The sequence below is a fragment of the Vollenhovia emeryi genome, unplaced genomic scaffold (genome assembly GCF_000949405.1).
Source record: "Vollenhovia emeryi isolate VEMERY1.0 unplaced genomic scaffold, V.emery_V1.0 DF939165.1, whole genome shotgun sequence".
NCBI lineage: Eukaryota > Metazoa > Arthropoda > Insecta > Hymenoptera > Formicidae > Vollenhovia > Vollenhovia emeryi.
This window is the reverse complement of record NW_011967201.1, coordinates 791,605-810,502: the sequence shown is the minus strand read 5'-3', so window position 1 is coordinate 810,502 and position 18,898 is coordinate 791,605. Positions and strand designations below refer to the sequence as shown.

General features: G+C 49.2%; 1 protein-coding gene across 3 annotated transcripts in view; it reads right to left on the bottom strand.

Annotated features, from left to right (window-relative positions):
- The window catches only part of LOC105564408 (E3 ubiquitin-protein ligase RNF38-like), an 83,328-nt gene that overhangs the window by 49,492 nt on the left and 14,938 nt on the right, over positions 1-18,898 (bottom strand). The window contains exon 1 of one of the 3 annotated variants that reach the window (XM_012016745.1): positions 2,411-3,139. The exons of 1 other annotated variant lie outside the window; for it this stretch is intronic. Coding sequence is in view for 1 of the 2 variants with exons in the window: in XM_012016747.1 (XP_011872137.1) it covers positions 2,411-2,442 (32 nt within the window). In the remaining variant the exon portion in view is untranslated. Of the gene's footprint in view, positions 1-2,410; positions 3,140-18,898 lie in introns of those variants that run through there. One more of the 3 variants, XM_012016747.1, reaches the window with a different exon arrangement.

Sequence of the window (18,898 nt, the reverse complement as noted above, 5' to 3'; positions counted from 1 at the left end):
GTTGCTCACTATTATTTTTTATTAGACTTACAAACTTAGTTTCAGTGATGTCATATTGTTCTTTCATTTGGCCGGAATAGCAAGCTGCTTTCGATCTGTACACGTAAGCCATTTAATTTGTGTATTACACAAATCTTTCCACGAAACAGACAGTTTTAAGTGCAAAAGGTGCGAAAGTGCAGAATCACTCCAGCATCCCCTTAACGCCAGAAGTATCGAACGGTCATTTCTATCTCGTAGATTAATTCTTGTATAAAAAATAGGATTCTGAAATCAAATAATCGATGTACAGTCATAAAATTTCAGACTCCTTCGTTTTATACAATAGGGGGCTAATCTACAAATAAGAAATGGTCAGAAATGAGAAAGCACCGCTCGGTGTTTCTAGGGTCGAGCGGTACGAAATCCTCTTCAACAGTCCTCGTAGGTGGACGAAAAGAAATACAAATTAAGAAGCTAAGGGCAAAGTATAAATAGAGGAAAGTCCTCTATTATGAGACAGGATTCTAATACAAGATAGTAGGTTTCTAACGTCCAAATTCAATCACAAATCTTTTTTCGCAACGATCAATTGTCCGCTAAACAGATTTCACGCCAAGGGCAATAAATTCATGGTGGAACCAACAGATGACACATATTAATTTTGCAGAAAGTCCGCCATCTCATATTGGGAGCCTATCCCATAATAGGAGACTTTCCTTGAAGTTTGAAGATCAGAAGACACGGGCACACTGTAGCCACTAAGGCCCGGCTTTTTATTTTCCGGTTAACTGTTAATGTTAGCCTAAGAGCCCTGCAGCGACCGTCCAGAAACGGACAAAAGAAATGTTGAACGTGGGGCGCCGACTGATGACGATAATACACGGACATAAATAGTCCTCGCGTCCTTTAAAGCCGGTGAAAGCCATTCATCGATTTTTGGCCAAACGAGCGAGAGCCTCCCGTCTGGGCCCGGACTAGGCGTAATTACCTTTCTCAGGGATTAGTCGCGTTTACGGGAAACTAGAGACCCTACCGGCAATCGCGAGGGGGAGCGGCGTCTCGCGTTTATCTCCCGATCTCGTCTCGCTCCAAAATGATAATTCGCTCTAAGCGACTCGAGTCCAACGCTCCATAAAACGGAGAGAGAGAGGTGTTTCGTAATCGCGATAATCCTCGCGCGTCGCGCGATCCCGCTTCAAACGGGCGCGTTCGCTCGTCGAGAGCGCCTTCCGGATAACCGGCCGTCTAGCAGATAACACACCGTGCGTCCGTCGACAATTCCGGGACGGCCCCGTGTAATCCCGGCGAGATCAATCGAGTGGCTATAACGCGCCTGACTTGGCGATTAATCTCAACGAGGAAGAAAAAGGGGGAGAGCTCAACGAGCAGCACACGAGGGCCTCCGTGTACAGACGCCGTAGACGAGATATTAGAAATCGCCGATTAAACTCGGCCGTCGTCGCCAGGCGGGGGGGAGGGGGTTACGGTGAGCGGCGATTCCCCGCTGTGTCGCTCGTCGTCGCGCCAGAGTAAACAGACCGTCCGCGGCGTCGGAATTCGTAGTCATTCCGACTTTTCGCTCCCTGTTTACGTGCCCCGCTCGCTCGCTGGCGCGCCGTACGACGGCTCGGGGCGTAAGCAAAACACGAGCTTCGTCCGAATCCGCGACACGGTGGGGGGGGGGGGGCGTTCGAGCAAAACAGTCGCGGAGCTACGTCGCCGACGGAGAGATGAAAAAAGAGGCTCCCTGGGGCCACTGGGCAAAGCGTGTCTCGCGGAATTGCGACGATCGTCATCGTCGTCGTCGTCGTCGTCGTAATCGACGGCAGCTCCGGAACGTATCGGTAGGGGCTCCGGGTGATCTCGAGCGAGAGCGAAGCGCTCGGAGGATCCTCCCGGGAGGGGGGGACGCGCGGCGGAGGAGGAGCGGAGATAAATAAGAGGGAGGGACAGGCGTGTATCTTTCGGCTGCGGTTTCGCCGGTTCCCCTCGGCGACGACGCGGACGAGACGGAAAGAGAGACGCAGAGAGACGGAGGAGACGCACGCGAATGAAATCGCACGAAGGCCCCGCTCGTCGTTTCCGCTCGCCGTGTGCGTTCCGTGCGGCATACGAAAGTGCGCTCGCCACCGCCGGCGGGCGGGCGGGCGGGGGGAGGGAGGGGCGTATCGATTCGGACAAAACAATTGTGTGGCCAAGTCGCGGGGCCGTCGTCGTCGGTCGTGGCGAGCGCCGAGGTTACACTTGTACGCACTTGGTGCCGAGGCCGTGTAGAGCCGCCGTGTGGAGAGTCTTTAGTCACCGCCCAGCTCTCGGTTGTCCTCGTCCTCGTCGTCGTCGTTACGGTCGTCGTCGTCGTCGTCGTCGTTGTCGTAATCGCAATAGCAAGCGCAAAGAAGAGAGACACGCTGTACAGAGTTTGTCCTACCGTATGGGGTAACACTCCCGCGTCGCTGTCATGCCTCCACGTCGTGTTGTTGCCGTGTACGTGTCACGCGCGCGTGTACATGCGGGCGCGCGCGCGCGCGCGCGCGCTCGATCGGTGGTGTGTGCCGTACGTGTGTGTGTGTGCGCGCGCGCGTCTGTGCACGAGAGCGGCCGTAGAAGCGCGGAGAGCAGAAGCCACGGCGATATCGAGACCGCGGGCTGCGGAGAGACACACACGCGCGCGACGTAGTATGTAACGCGACACACGCGCACACCGTGGCCCGAGGAGCGTCACGGAGGCGGAGACACTCGCGTGCACGACGCACGTCACGCACGCACACGCGTGTCGTACGCACGCACGCGCGCGCGACGGTACTTAATCGCGCGCGATACAACACTCTCTCTTTCCCCGCCCCGCTCTAGAGCGCGCGCATCACGCTCGCTCGCTCTCGCGAACCTCGGGAGCGAAACAGCCCGAAACACCACCGCGAAAAAGGTCTTTCCGCGCGCCTCCGACACGACACCTCCTCGTCCGACGACGGCGCACCACGAACTGAATCCTAACCGACTGAGCAGGACTCTGAAACGCGGCGCGGCGCGGCGCGGCGCGGCGCGGCGCGGCGCGACGGCCCGAGTGGAGGGGATGCCGGCCGCAATGTGGGGGAACTATCATTCCCGTGGTGAGACCAACGGTCGGCGAGGGGCGCCGGGGGCGCGAGGGGGACGCGCTCGCAGGTGCGGACGCGCGGCGTCAAGTGCCACGCGCGATCTCGAGGACCTTCGAGCCGCGTTGCGAGAGGAGCACGCGGGGATTACGCGAACGCGGCTCAAGTTTATGCAATTTATAACGGAAATACGTGCACTCGTGCAAACCGTGTTTACCTCTGCAAGGAAAAGTGTAACGCAAACGCGCGCTCGTCGCGATCTCACGTATTTTCCTCCCGCACACTGTGGACACACGGTCCGCTAGAGTTCGGACAATCGAGTCATCCGACTTATCTCCAGTTTAGACTACTCGGACAGTGCGGGCGATCCTAATGTCTGAATCATCGCATTTAATTTCAACTAAAAGTCAAACCGAAAACTAATCGTTAGGTCCGCTTTTTCACGCTAAAAAGAATCTTTCCATATCGTTCGACATCAAAAGAAGCCTACCATCTCTGCACACGCGGTACTAATTGATATTCCTTTGTCAAAGATATGTTTCAATTTACCTCTGGCGCGCGACGGTTAAGAATTTTTTAAATATATCAGATATTATATTCGGAATGTTTTTATTGTGTCCGTGCGGCTATGAAACGCAGAACACCACGCGACCTTTTCACGCATATGATAAAGGTAATTTCAATAAATTTGTATACAATGCTCCAGATATTGCAAGATGATCGTAATATTGAATTCGCGCACCCTCCGCCGTTCCTCAAAGACTGCGCAAGACGCGCATGTCATAGGAAAATGACACGTCGACCCCTTCGATCTTTGCGGTCCCGAACACGTGGCGTCCGCCATGTCTTTGGTCCAAATCCAGCAGCGTATGTGCGCGTACTCGTCAAACTACGCTACTACACGTACAACTTTTTTCTCATTGGCTTGACCAAATCAATGTCGGATGCGCAGAAGGGATCGAGGCAAAACGAAACAAATAACAAAGTGAGCAATTGAGCATACTATGTTATACTATGGCAGAGTTGAGAAAGTTACTTTATAAAAGTATCTATAGTTACAATTACAAGTTAACAATTCTGAAAAGTAACGCGTTACAGTTACTCAAAAAGTAACGAATCGGTACTTTGCAGTTACTTTCTTGCGATGAAAATAAAAATATTGAATTTGCATTTGAATTGCAAATTGCGCCGATAATGGCGTTTATGCATTAATGCAAGGCCTACTGGGATCTGTGGAGGTTTAAAAAATATATAAAGTAACTATTAACGTAACTATTAAATTAGTTACCAGCTTAACTCAGTAACATTTTTTCGATACGTATAACTTAACTCAGTTACATTTTTTCGATAACTATTGTAGTAACTAATTTAATAGCTACTTTATATATTTTTTAAACCTCCACAGATCCCATTAGGTCTTGCATTTGCACATAAACGCTTTTATCCACACTTTATAAATCAAACGCAGATTGATATTTTTATTTTCATTGCAAGAAAGTAACCGCAAAGTAACGATTCGTTACTTTTCGAGTAACGCGTTACCTTTCAGAATTGGTAACTTGTAACTGTAACTAGTTATATTTTTAGCGAAAAAAATGCAACTGTAACTAGATACTTTCATAAAGTAACTTTCCCAACCCCGAAAAATGGTATCGTGTGGCGTAGCTTCGTTACAAGTAACGAGTTACTTCCCAACCCTGTACTACGGTTATACTACGCCCATATCGCGCTGTAACTTCCGTTACTTTTCCGTCGATCGGCGGCCCGTCGTTTGGTCAGACACGTCGCCGTTTGTAGAATTTTAGGACAAGGTGTTTAACGACTTTGATAGCGGGTAAATTTAACGATACTCGCCCCGATACTCGTGGGAACCGAGCGGCGAGATCGCTAGAAAGTAGAATACCGTATACGCGCAAAAGCGACATTGCGCCCCCCGGCCGAATTGTGGCGGCGCAACAATTGGAACAGACGCTGCAAACTCCCTTATCCGAGTTATTACCGAAATATATCTCCACCCGATATGCACGTGTATATTTTCCATCAGTATGACGCAAATAACGCGCCACACAATCGTTCCATTGTCAGGCAGGCAACGTTACCGAATGCGAAACGCCACAAATCGCATGCAACGCGCCAGTTAATCGTAAATTAATTAACAGGGGGTGCGCAAATTATTATTATTATTATTATTAGCGATTTCTCAATTAGTGCCATTTCATTTTCCCATCCCGGCGTCCTCCATATTAATTTGAAGTCGTCATTTTCCTACGTTAAGTGATACCGTTCCGATCGAATCATTTATTTTGTCCCATTCGAAGCGTATGTATGTACGTGAAAGCCGTTCGGCAGTTAATAGATGACGGGGGACGAGCTGAAAATCGATCCCGATCGCGCGAAAAGAATTAAACCGAACGGTCAATTACGGAAATTATTCACTCCGAAAATAAAGATGCCCGCGTGTATTTATAATCGATTTCGAAGTGGAACGCATTTTCAGGTCAATCTTTAAGCTACCGGTTCGAGTTACGAATGTGCGAGCTCCAGAATAGATACTTGACATTTTCAAAGTTATATCGAAGTCCATTATCCGGTAGTCGTTTTAGATGACATAAAAAATTTCGCGACTTTAAAAGTTTACCCATGAAATATTCCGCGGCATGGAATAATTCGCGAAACGGGCACCGCGCACAAATGCGAAATTTTAGGGACGGCATGAAAGAATCAGTCGTCTTGCCTCGCGCGTGAAACGCTATGCTGCTTAACGCGCGAATAAATGCATTCTTTATTTATCACCGGGATCGAAACCCATTGCTGGCGGTAGCTACACCGGCGATATTACGCGAATGAATCTCGTGTAACAGTGAGTTATGTTACTATATTATTACTCGTATCGTACGCGAAGAACTTAACAACGAGCCGGACTGGCGCTCTAAACTAGATCCCGAAATTTCAAAGACTGTTTTATTTTAAACAACGCGAAACCGTGTCTTCAAATAGACCTCGCGATTACAGACACGTTTCGCCATGGACATAGGGGATGCTGGGGTGATTCTGCACTTTTTGCACCTTTTGCTCCTAGAACTGTCAATTCAACAAGACATTTGTGTAATATACAAATTATGCGGCTTTTGTGTACAGACCGATAGTGTTCCACTATTCGGACTAAATCGGAGAACAGCATGGCATCATTGAAATTATGTTTAGAAGCCAAAAAAGAAATCTACCCGGTTAGTAAAATGTTAGCAGATTGGCAGCAGATTTATCAGAAGCCCACGACAAAACCATAGCCATCCGCATTTGGCAACAGAGTCTGTAAAACATACGCTGTCAACAGATTGTCGGCAGAAACCGAGCAGGTCAAGTTATGTGAGCAGATTTTGTTGTATTTCTGCTGATACGCTGGCGACACGTGTCGAATATATCAGTTCCTGTATGCAATCCGCAGTCTTTCTGCCTCCGACATTTGTAGTGGGCATTTGACGAAATCTGTTCTGACAGACTTGGCTGTCTGGGTAGATTCAGAAAGTTTGGAGGCTTTGCATTCGTTTTTTCTTTTAACAATACGAACCGTTTCTTCGGATAGACTTCGCGATTACAGACACGTGTCGCATTGTAGATAAGAAAACTAAAAGTGAGAAACTCTGGCGCTCCGCAATAGATCTGGAAATGTAAAAAGCGACGCAGTCTTGGTTTCAAATAACACGAAACCGCTACTTCGAAGAGATCTCGCGGTTACAGACACGCGTCGCATTGGAGAAGACTAAAAGCGAACAACACTGGCGCTTCGCGATAGATTCGAAAATTTAAAAGTGCGTGCAGCCTTTTGTTTTAAATATAACACGAAACCGCCGCGTCGAGGAGACTCCGCGATTAGACGCGTATCGCATCTGGCCAACTTTGGGATTCGAAGGGTCTCTCGCGAGCTTCCAACCCCACGAATGTACAGCCCTGGGACGCCACGGGGCTTAATATCTACGAGGGTAACAGAGAGGAAGGAAGATAGGGGCGATCTTACGGGAGGGAGTGCTGATGCTGAAGCCATAAGCGCGACGAAGGGACGCGTCGGATGGAAGAGAGAAGAAAAAGAGGGAGGGGGGAGGAGAAAAAGGTAGGACCTACTCTGGGGAAGAGAGAAAATATGTGAGTGAGTGAGTGAGTGAGTGAGAGCTGCATCGGGCGAGGGCCCCTTCCTCCCAAAGGCCGCACCCACACGGGTCCACCGCAAGCCGAGGAACTCGCTGACACAGCCCTGGAGGAAGCCGAGTAAACACACTCCGCGGCGCGCCCGTGCGCGCGAAGGATGCCGCGAAGATACCGCGAGGAGGCGGCTATTTGAAATCGCTATCGTTCCGACGAGATTAGATTCTCGTGGCCGTGGCACGCCGGCGCGATTTCTACCCGCGGCTGCCTGGACGCCGGGCGACTGGGAGCTTCTCTGAAATTACATTGATTCCCGATCCCCGATCTTTCGCTTCGCGCGATTAACGTCGCGTCCCGGGAGACGGTCAGCGCGGCGCCTCTTTCCCGTAGGCCGCCGCGAGAATAACGACGGTCACGTATAATAGGGAAGCGGGGGGTCAATTCTGTATCCTACGCTTATACAGCGAAGATGCTAAAAGTGAGTAGCCTGGTCTCGTTCTAACTGTTACCTTAGAAAGAGACAGAGCCGCTCATTTTTCAACATTTTCAGTATATTGTAAGATATATAGATTTGACGCCCACAGGGGGGCTCAGTTCGGTATCTCGCGACATAGTGAAAATGCTAAAAGTGGGCGGCTTTGCCTCCTTTTAAAGGGACAGTTAGAAAGAGACAAGGCTATTCACCGTTAGCATTTTTCACTATATTGTAAGATATAGTGAGGCTTCGATGCCCGGATCAGGTAGATGGGAGGAAGGAGCGAGTTCCCGAAGAGAAAACGAGCGCGACTCTCTCGAGCTGAATAAGACACCTCTAAGGATACTACCAAAATGTACACGCACCGGCATAAATGCTGTCCCTATCCTTGTGAGGTGCACGCACACAACTAGAGTCCCTGTAGTTGTGTGCGTGCACCTCACAAGGATAGGGACAGCATTTATGCCGGTGCGTATACCTAGAGCTGCGAAACGGCTCCAGACTGCCTCCGGAAGTGATTAATCTACGGAATTATTCGTTCGCTCGAGTCGAAACGACCAAATTACTCGAGAACGATTCGGATGTTGAGTGCGCGAAGACTCGCGCGTATCCGGATTCGTCAACTTATCCGTCAGAATCGCGAACGAAACTCGCAAACGTGACGAGCTCTTTCCCTTCGACGTATCGAAGTGAGACGGAAACGCGCGCGCGCACGCACACACACACACGCGCTCGCGCGCGCCGTCGTGCTCATTGAGACAAGTTGTTTATTCGCGCTTGTTCGCGCTCGCTCGCTCGCTCGCTCGGTTTGGTACCTCGCTCAAAGCACGCGCGGTTCTTTAATTCCGCCGACTCCGCGAGGCGGTCGGTTTACCCGCTGCGAGGGAAAACCCAGGGCGGAGATAAAACGAGCTCACCCCGCGCTGCGAAGGAAGAAATGTAAAATTACGCAAACAAATGTGAAATTTATATCATTTGCGATGGAAATGTATACGCGCTCAATTATAGATTTAACGGAATGTATTTTTTACACGCGCTCTTGTTATTCGCATAGTTTCCCATTGTCATTCGTGCGTGCTCTTTCTACAGTGCTTAAAAAAACAAAAAAAAACGCCGAGCGGGCAGAAGATCGCGCGTATACGCGCCGCTCTCGCGCTCGCTCTTCGGAGCCGCTCCGCGTACGCGGGACGAGTCCCCACCCCCGGGAATTTTATCTCCTCCTGGCTCGCTCTTATCGCCGTCGAATCTGCCGTTCTACTCGAAATCATATCTCGCACGGCGATACCGTAACGCCGCCCGGCGTATACAGCGCGCGTTCCGCGATCGCGCGCCCGCCACTGCGCAGCGCGGCCGTTCTCTCCCGTCGTAGGCGAGAGCGTCAGGCCAGGCGCTATCATGGCAGCCGGGCACCACGCCGGGCGCGCTGATAACTCCGAGAGTTGTTAAGCCAAAGTCAACACGCCGGCGCTTGCGGCTCGGGCGTCGCGCGCGCCCGCAGCTGCCGTCGCGTCGCGAAGCGAGCGCGTCACGTCGGGTGACAAAGCTCAAGACGTGGCCTCTCTTTATCTCTATCTTTCTCACGACTCGTCTTCGGATGCAGCGCGCCAGGCGGTTCGTCAAATTCGATGTCGATAGAGATAGGAGGCTCCTTTTCCTTTCACCCCTCCCGGATATCCGTCCTTGTTACAGACGTAGCGCTTGCTGCGCTTTAAGGAAAAGCTGCCTCTGCGTTAAAAGGAAAAGGAAACGTCTCCCTCTCTCTCTCTCTCTCGCTCTTTTGCTCGCTCGCTCGCCGCGGTTTTACCGTATGCCTTTTGTAGCGTTTTCTCATGATGTCTTCTCCCTCCCCGTTTTCCCCCGGCTTCTTTCTCTCTCTTTATCCTTCCCTCTGTCTGTCTGTCTGTCTGTCTCTCCCCCCTCTCTTTGTCTCTCTCCACCGAAATCCCAGACGGGAAAGTGAGTTTCGGAACATGACTGTTAATTTTACGCAACGAGCGCACGGTCCGCGCTCGGCAGGAACGAGTTCTCCCTTCGCTCCCTACCTCGTGTGTTTATCGGAGATCCCGGATCGATAACCGAGTTTTCCGACTGGTCGGCGAGCGCGCACGGTATGGTCTCCACTGCTCTCTTCGCGAGGCGAGACCTTAGCCTCGTATCGGAGATATATCGCGATGTCGCAACGGAACGACGACGCGGGCCCCGCAGTTTCGTTCGTTATGCCGCGCGCGGCGCGCGTTTTCGCCGATTAAAGCGGCGATAAGGAGATACCGTCGTGCCGGAATTATCCCGGTTAGTAATGAAAGGCAAAGGGGGGAAACGCAGGTGCGCGCGCGCGCGTGTCCCAGTCCCGTTCCCTTCTCTTCCGTATTCCGTCCCTGCCGCCGCCGCCGTCGTCGTCGTCGTCGTCGTCACGCACGCAGAAACGCACGGTCACTCCGCTACACCTAAAAAGAGGGGCGGGCGCGAAACGTCCGCGAGCACTCGCTCTCCGATCACGGGAGCGTCGCGGAGAACGTCGAGCGGGCCCACGCGCGTGGGATCTCCTCGCGGAGATCCGCGTGTTCGGAGCGGCGGGAGAGAGGGTGGGGGAGGGAGGGGCTTTGTTGTTCCCGATGACGACGTATCCACGCGGACGCGGGGAAAGCGTCTTACTCGGGATGGGGGAGGGGGGGGAGAGGCGATGCTTGCAACTCTTGTTGCGTTCGTTCTTTTTAGCTCATATTCTCGCGCTGCCCCAGCGTTAGGAGGAGAAAGAGAAAGGATGATCTGTTGCGAGAGAAGTCGGGCTGAAAAGAATCGGCGCCCCCCCTCCCCCTCGCGTCGCGCGACACTCGCGATTCCGCGGCCTCGTGCACGCGCGTCCCCGCGCGCGGCCGAGAGCCCGCGCGGCCCGTATGTCAATATTTCAGAACGGCGGAGCCGTGCGCTGAACTTGACGAGGTGTACGCTGAAAAGGGAGACACAGAGAGATGAGGTTCAAAAGGAGATGGGTGGAAGGAGGTGGGGGGGGGGGTAGGAGAACGGAGAAACGAGGAAGATAAAGCGGGATGCAGACGGATAGGGTTGCGCCGCTCCCTGTATCAACTATGCACCCTTATCAATTGGAAAATTGGTGTGTGCAACGGGAACGGAAGAGGAGGGGGAAGGCCGTGTATCGTACGAACGAGGGTGACGGCGTAAGGACGAGGAGCGCGAGGGAAGGCGAGGTGCGGGCGGGAGAGAGGACCAGTGCCGGATTTACCGTTAAGCCGCCTTTCCGAGCCCGGTTATTGAAAAGCCATCGGGGAAGTAACATTTCACGAGACACCGTATCGCTATTTTTTCTCTCTCACCCTGTCTCTCTTTCTCTCTCTCTTATTACAGGTATTAAGGATTCGCCAATCGGCTAATGTCTCTCGTAATTTAACTTTCAACGAGCTATCGACGTAGCAAACCTCTCGCCGTATATTCGTCAGTAAACGTAAGAGAGAGCTCGCCACGTATTTATAGCAGCGCAAAATGAAATACCGCGGCGAACTGATAATTTGCTGGTAAACGTAACTGCGCTTAAGACTCCTTCGCTTTTCGTTAAAAATATCATTTTCTGATAGCAGCTGCCGTGGGACGAGGTTCCGGGGAATTGAGGTCCGTCACTGGCGGGAGAAAGAGGGACAAAGACAGAGAAGACCGAAAGGGGGCGATTAGGTTTACGTTTTCGGGGCAGGGCCGTATCGCCATGAGCGGGCACCTTGGACGCCGGCAGGCGACTGGTGCGGTGTGACCTGAAATTTTTCTCGCCGGTGGTACGAGTCTTCGCCGACGAGCGACATCGAAGATGTTGCCGTGTCGACGACCCGCATCGTCTATGCACCCTTGTGAATCGGAAAATTCCGCGCTTGCTAGCCTAGCGAGGAGACTCGTCGACGTGGAGAGGAGAGTACTCGTAGAAAAGACAGGGACGCATCTAGCCGAGTGACCGAAAGAGTTGAGGAGAGAGTTGAGGGGCAAAGGAAGTGACGCGACACGTAGAAAGGGCAAGAGAGAGGAGGAGTCGCATTTATCAATTCTCTACTGTTGCGCTAACAATTTATCGCACAATAGCAATCGAGTCGGTTAGAATAAAAAAAAAGTGACAAAATCGCGTACTGGAGAGAAACAAAAAAATTGTTTTATACTTAAGCGCAATACGAATTTTTCGATAGATTTGATGTTACTTTGCTCTTAAACCAAGTTTTAAAAACTCATCTTAAGGGCAATTGTTAGAGCACAATTTTGCCAAAATGCCACGTGTCCCCTTTCTGCTCTCACCAGCTCAATTATTGAAGAGAGACAGAGAGCTCATACCTTTCTTTACAAGGATTATTGCGTAACATCAATAATAAATAAATGTTATACATCGGAACCTAGCTCGGTCGCGCTTTTCTTCATCTGTACATACGTTGTTCAAACAATCCAAGTCTGAAAACAACGACGTTTCCGATTTCTTCTTTCCGAAATTTATCTCGCGAACCAAAAATCTCCCTGCGTTTTTAATCTCCCGCAAGACTGTGCCCCGATAGTTGCCCCTGAGGAGAGACGTACTCCAAACTCTATCGTAGCAATCCGGAATGCAAAAGGGGAACCCTGGACACCTTGTGCCTCGAAAGAGAACGAGGGAAAGGGACGGAGGGTGGGAGCGCGGAGAAGAGGGAGCGAGATAGAGCGAGGGACTGATAAGGCTGCGCGAGGCGCATGCGTCACTCGTCGTGGGCGTCGGAAGCGTGTTGACACACGAGAGAACCCGAGAGCGAAGGACAGAGGGAGAGTGAGAGAGGGAGAAAGAGAGAGCGAGAGCGAGCGAGCGAGAGGAGGTCGGGAGGGTAGGAGGGCGGGAGGGAGATGGAGCGTCGCGTGTGGCTCTAATGCCAGGGCGCCCGTATATATGCGCCGTCTCTCGAATGCGGTTCCCATGCTGCGGGTTCCCGGGGCTCTATCGTCGCCGCCGGTCCTCGCGAGAGAGAGGATCCGGTGGCGTCGCGCGTTGCCATAACCACCGCGCCACGGAGCGGAGACGCGATCGCGGAGATCCACGTTCGATCGATCGGGCGACGGGCGACGGGCTAATAAGGGGGAAATTATTGCGCGGCTTTAGAGCAGTATACTCTCTCGCCCAGCGGGCGAACCGCCCAGGGCCGAGGATCGGATCGCGGGATCCCTTCTCGAGCCGAGGCTGCCCGCCGTGGCGTGTCGTGCGAATAAAGGCGCGCGGAGAGAGAAAAGCACACTCCGGCGGTATCGGGGGAGACTCGAATAACGCGTCGGGCAATTGCAATTGGCGTAACTCTTGTTGTATAAATAATTCTCGACGCGATTGCGAATTCGTAGACGCGATGAATTTATTCCACTTGCCTTGGTTTCCATTCGTCACGATTGCACTTTCACGCGGTTATGAATAAACATACGGGAATCAATCGGGCATTTTTCACTTTTTATAGATCGACCCGTATGAGACGTTTTCGTCCCGCGTTCATCAATGAATCAATTCGCGGAAAGTGAAAAAGGAGAAATTTTATACCCTCACTTTCCATTAAATTCCCCTGGTAAAGGATAATTTTGCCCCCGACGAGATTGATAATAAAATTTTCCGCGGCAACTCGAAATTCTTCGCGTCTCCGGGGGAACGTACTCGATTGCCGAATTAATTAAATCAATCAAACGCAGAGTTCTTTCTCGGCCCGATTAACATATTAACGCTACGAAAGTTGCCGAAAGTTTTGCGCGAAAAAACTTCAATGTCATTTTTCCCTCTCAAAGCGAGCCTTCGTGAAGTTGGGCCATTGTCGCGCGTCAAGCGTCTCGCGTACGCGTTCGGAGAGTTCGTTTCAGAGACAGGTGAGACTTCGAAGGGAGGGCAGGGAAGGTGGGAGAGGGGGGAGAGAGGGTGGATGCGCAGGTCGACTTCGAAGGGAACGTCGCTTCGAATAATTCCGGGACGGTATTCATACAGTCTTGCGGGTGCTTTGTAATTTCAAAGCGTCGTGCAGGGCCGTAACTATCGTGCGGTGAAAGTGTGCGAAGTATTGTTACTGAAGGCCCCCCCCCTTCCCCTCCTCCTCTCTCTCTTTCTCGATCTCTGTGTTTCCGATGTAGAAGGAAATCGAGCGCAAAAGATATATTTCACAATCGCGTACACGAATATGCGCGTCGCGCCGCAGCGTACGTATTACCGACGCTCTACTTAACATCTGTGGGGGCGCATTGTTCTGTAAAACGCGAGGTGCGTTACAAGCTCGACAACTCAAGTTTCCCAACAGAGCCGGATAAATAAATAACTGAATTTAAAAGACGCCGGCGCACTGCTCGCGCCCGCTTCTTTCGAGACGGCGTCCCTCGCTCTATCAAGCTCCGTGCGCCGACACAAAAGCCGCCCGGTCGACCGCGTACCCTTTTTCGCAAATGGAACGTTGCGCACCGGTGCGCCCGCGCTCCGTTCGGAAGGACAGCGGCCGTGTCGCGGGGGTGTTCGATCGCGCCGGAGCTCGCAGGGAGTTCGCGGACGATCGACGCGCCCATAGGCGATCCATCGTCCGCTAAATTATTACGCTGCTCGCAAGCGAGCGCGCGGTGCGCGTCCGCGTCGCGCAAAGTGGCTCTTATAATTTGCTCCATAATGTAAGAAGAGCGACGAGGAGGCCGGCACGAGGGAGAACGCGCGCCCCGCCGCGCATCTATAATTTCCGTCTACGGGCGGCTGTCGTTACAAAGGCCCTATTTTTCATGAAACTTTCAGGATCCCGGGTGCGTTTATAATTCGCGAGTAATTCCAACCGGAGATAACCGCCGCCGTCGACTCGACTCGACGAGCCCCGAGTCCCGGCAACGAGCCCACGTCTTCCCAGAAAGCGGGGCAAGATATACCAATTACCGTATAATGATTACCGCGAAAGCTCAAGTATCCTTTGTATAACGTATTGCGCAAAGGGCGAAACCTCTCTTGTGTGTGCACCCGGGCCTCCGCTGGCTCCTCGGCCCTGCTACTTCGTCTTGAACCACCTAGCGGACGTGAAACCACGCCGAACTGGCCACGCAAAGGCATAGTCGGAATTCTTCGCTTCTTACGTAAAGCTTACTGATCCCTAGGCCTCGCCTATCCTTAACTAATCTCGCGAAATGGAGACGCGATAAAATCGATCGACGATTACTGTAACACTCTGCATTCTCATAATACTTGGCGTCTCTCTAGAATTAACCCTTTACAATACGCGATAAAAATATGTTAAATGTTACAAAGTTTTTATTATCCCGATATGCTGACACATCGCCGGGATGGTGTGTTTTTTTTAATTATTTAAAAAATCACATCCAACGTTTCGACCATCCGGATTATCATTTTCAAGGATAAGCATACCAAAAAAGTTCAAGACATATCTGTAAACTTAGGAACCGGAAAATTTAGGAAAACTTAGGAACTTAGGAAAATACAAAACACCGTTTTGTAATTTAAAATATTAATATTTTCAGTTAATTTAAAAACACGCGAGTTTTATATCTCGCAAAAAGTCGTAGTAATTATAGTGCGTATCGAATAGTTTAACGCAGTTTCACTAAAGCGAGGTAAAAATTTTACAATCTGCGTGGAGGTGCTTTTGCACACGAGTGGCGTGTTTATTGCGCCTGAAAGTGGAGGAAAAATGGCAATATTAACATAGTAATCAAGAGACACGGTTTCACGCCAAGTTCATGCGCAACGGCGAGACAGGCCGTGTATCTTTACGCGAGACAACTTGAGATCTTCAATTATGGTATCGCAATAACAGCTAGACTGAATTACTCGAGTTCGTAATAGGTTTAATTAGCTGGGGTTTCTATTATGTAACAAAAGTGCTTTTACTTCTCCTCTGTGCGCCTCTACGAACAAAGATGTTGCACGAAATTGTGAAATTTTCATTTAAGAAACGTCATCGCCGGCGGAAAAAAATATTGTTACTAATTTCGATTGCAGTTCTGGTTGAGTTTGCAATAATTAATGGCTGATGACGCAACAATAATTGCGAAAAACTACAAAGCTCGTACGAACGAAATGCGGAAACATTTGCCCACAAAAACAACCGGTGGTCTGATCAACCTTCCGCTCTTACGATAAGCGAATAAGTCAACCAAAATTTGCAGATTGCAATTTCTATTTTATTTACATACTGTATGGTTCTAGTCGAGGGGGAATCCGATGACCAAAATTGTACACAATCTTGTACACCAATGCCCAGTGGGCATTACTTTATCTTATTTATCTTGTTTTATCTTACTTTATCTTATTTTATCTTTATAATGTCCCAGCAAGGCCTAAAAAATGCCTAGTAATGCCCAGTAATGCCGCAAATCTGTACACCACAATGCCCTCAGCGGTTTCCCCCTCGGTTCTAATATTGTATCTAATAAAGAGTAATATAATTTTTTATAGCAAAAAATACATATTACAATTCATTACCAATTTTCACGGTAATAAACAATTATAACGTTACACGTCAATTCTACAGCACAATATTGCGAAATGTTTTTTGTAATTTATTTATCCTTTTCGTGTAATCGTCGAATATGAAGCAGCCCTTGATACCTTTCCCTCGAATCGATGTATCAATTACAGGAAGACGGCGACGGAGCTACGATTGTACGGCTTAAATCTTAGCGAACCGCTAGACGGATCTTCGGAAAAGCTGCTATACGCGCGCACCGGTCTTTCTGGTCCGTCTATTGAAAAATTCTATGCATTTATAAGTACGCGCGCTGTGCACGGAACGACCACCGGGCTCGCCGGGTCTGTTGTTACCTATATATTTTTCATTCGTGTTCCCAAGTGCGTTTTTAATTCGCGATTTAACGGCGGACCGTAAATCCTGAATATCGGTAAAACGGACAGACGACTCTCGGAGCAAGGATCATCTCTTTCCAAATCGAATTTTTAATTCCTGAGCGTACGTCGCCCAGGTTCATTTACGTCGCGTAACTTTGCCTCGTGCCGGTACGTTGCGACGTCTGTATTTTTGCACGAGATAATATTTTATCAGCGAGAAATATAGACACGATTACAAATCAAGCCCAAATATTTCAGCACGTCTCTTCTTCTTTTTACACGCAAACTCTCGGCAAATGGAATTTCCGACGTTTGTCAAAAAATTCCATCGACTCATCGCTCTACTTATTTTCCAGACGATTATAATCTTGTTAACTGACCAATTATTTTTAATATTTTCACTTCGATTTGGTTTCGATTTTTTTAGCGCGTTCCGCCTCAACAATAATTCCATTGTAATTCTCTACATGCAGCAGAGTTGTGACGCACATATTGGTTAATTTGATAAGTCTTGTGTAGGATGTACACGTATACCGGATATCCTATCAACCGCTAAAAGATACTCAAAGCCAAGCTATAAGAATGGCTGTTTATCGAGTCCTCATGAATTAACAAATAACGAAATTACTCAATTATCAAAATCTCATAGCAGAGGCACAATTAAATCGACTTCAAGTTCATCCACACTGACAGAAAAAAATGGTTGCAGTTACCACAATCTCACTATAATTTATAGTCATTTAAGGAGCCAACCACATTTTTCTAATTCTTCCAACTACGTTGGTTATGGTTGACCTAACAATATATTATAGTTCTTATAGACACAATATTGGTCCAACTTATGATATGGTTGTCATAAACCAAAACGAGCTTTTAATTCGGTAAGGTGTACTATAAATATTGCAGTAACAACCACAAGTAAAATTTCGAATAACTATATGTAATAGTAATAATCGTGTTTATATTGTAAGTAATATTCCCCGCTTTTTATTATATGTACATTGCGTTCACTATGTTTATTAGTCACGTCACTTTGCACTCATAAAGAATAGTACAAGAAAGCATCTTTCAAAAAGAAAAGATAAGTAATCTTACACGAATGTATAAACTTATCCGTACTTATAACACCCTATGCGGATTTCTTCTTACGAGAAAGTCTTATACCGCGCGTCCCTCTAGCGAGAACATTCCGAACCACTTCACACTTATTTACCATGTGATTAGTAAGGTGGATGATAGAAATGTAGTTAAATTCACTATTATTGTGATTGTATTTACTATATAAAAATAATTAACTAATTTACTATTTAGTGCCTGGATATTTTAACAGAATAATAATAGTTAAATCGTATGTTTTATAGTAAATTTTTTAAATAGTTGGCATTACTGTGTCTATATGGTTGCTATTACTAATATTATAATAATTATTATTATATAAAAATGATATTCCTGGCTATAATTATTTTACTATGTAATTATAGTTTCAAATACTACAATTTTTTCATCAGCGCAGATCTGTACTCGGCAGATGGAATTGACGTACCTATCCGTTAAAAAGAAAGAAAAAAAAAATATGTATCGACATTTATTCGCACGAGTTTCGCCAACAGGCTTACAGATTAGGAACAACGTTTATTACATACTTTCGAAAATGTTTATTACATCCTAAGAGTTCAGTGATTGTAAATCAGAAAGATACATAAGAAATTAAACGATCCGTTTCGACCGTAATTTGAAGCCGCTAAAAAGAGGAGGATAAAAAAATAGAGGAGAGCATCCGTTTGCATTAAGATTTTCATCAATTCGAACTCGCGGAGCGTCGATGCTAAAATATCAATGGAAAGCTGTCGATAGCATCTCCAATATCGGAGTATCGGCGAGCGTCCCTGGCTGAGAGGACACCCCGTATGCAGAAACGCAATTCCCGGCCGGTACACACGTGCACATACACGCGCGCGTGCCACACACACACACACACACACACACGTACACGCGACATAGAATCGATCGAAGGGCGTCACACGCGTACGGATTTAAAGGGTCAGCGGCTTAAATACTCGGCCGGCGATGTACCGTTAATTGCTAAGATCGACCGTCCGCGTTCGTTCCACCTCCGTCGCGTAGGAGAAAATCTGCGCGCGCGGGTTCGCTCGATCCCGTTTGCGAGCGTTCGATCGCGCTCGATGTTCCGGCAGGTCGTACCTCGCGTCGCGAACGACGTAGGCCCGCGGGACGTGCGCCGCGCCAGCCGCGACGAGACGGAGATGGGAAACGCGCCCGGTACATGCGTGCTCCTACAGATACACATCGAGCATGCGGGTGTGTGCGTGCGCCACAATGTTAGGACACCGTCTGCGCCTTTCTCTCTCTCTTTCTCTCTCTCTCTCTCGCTCGCTCGCTCGC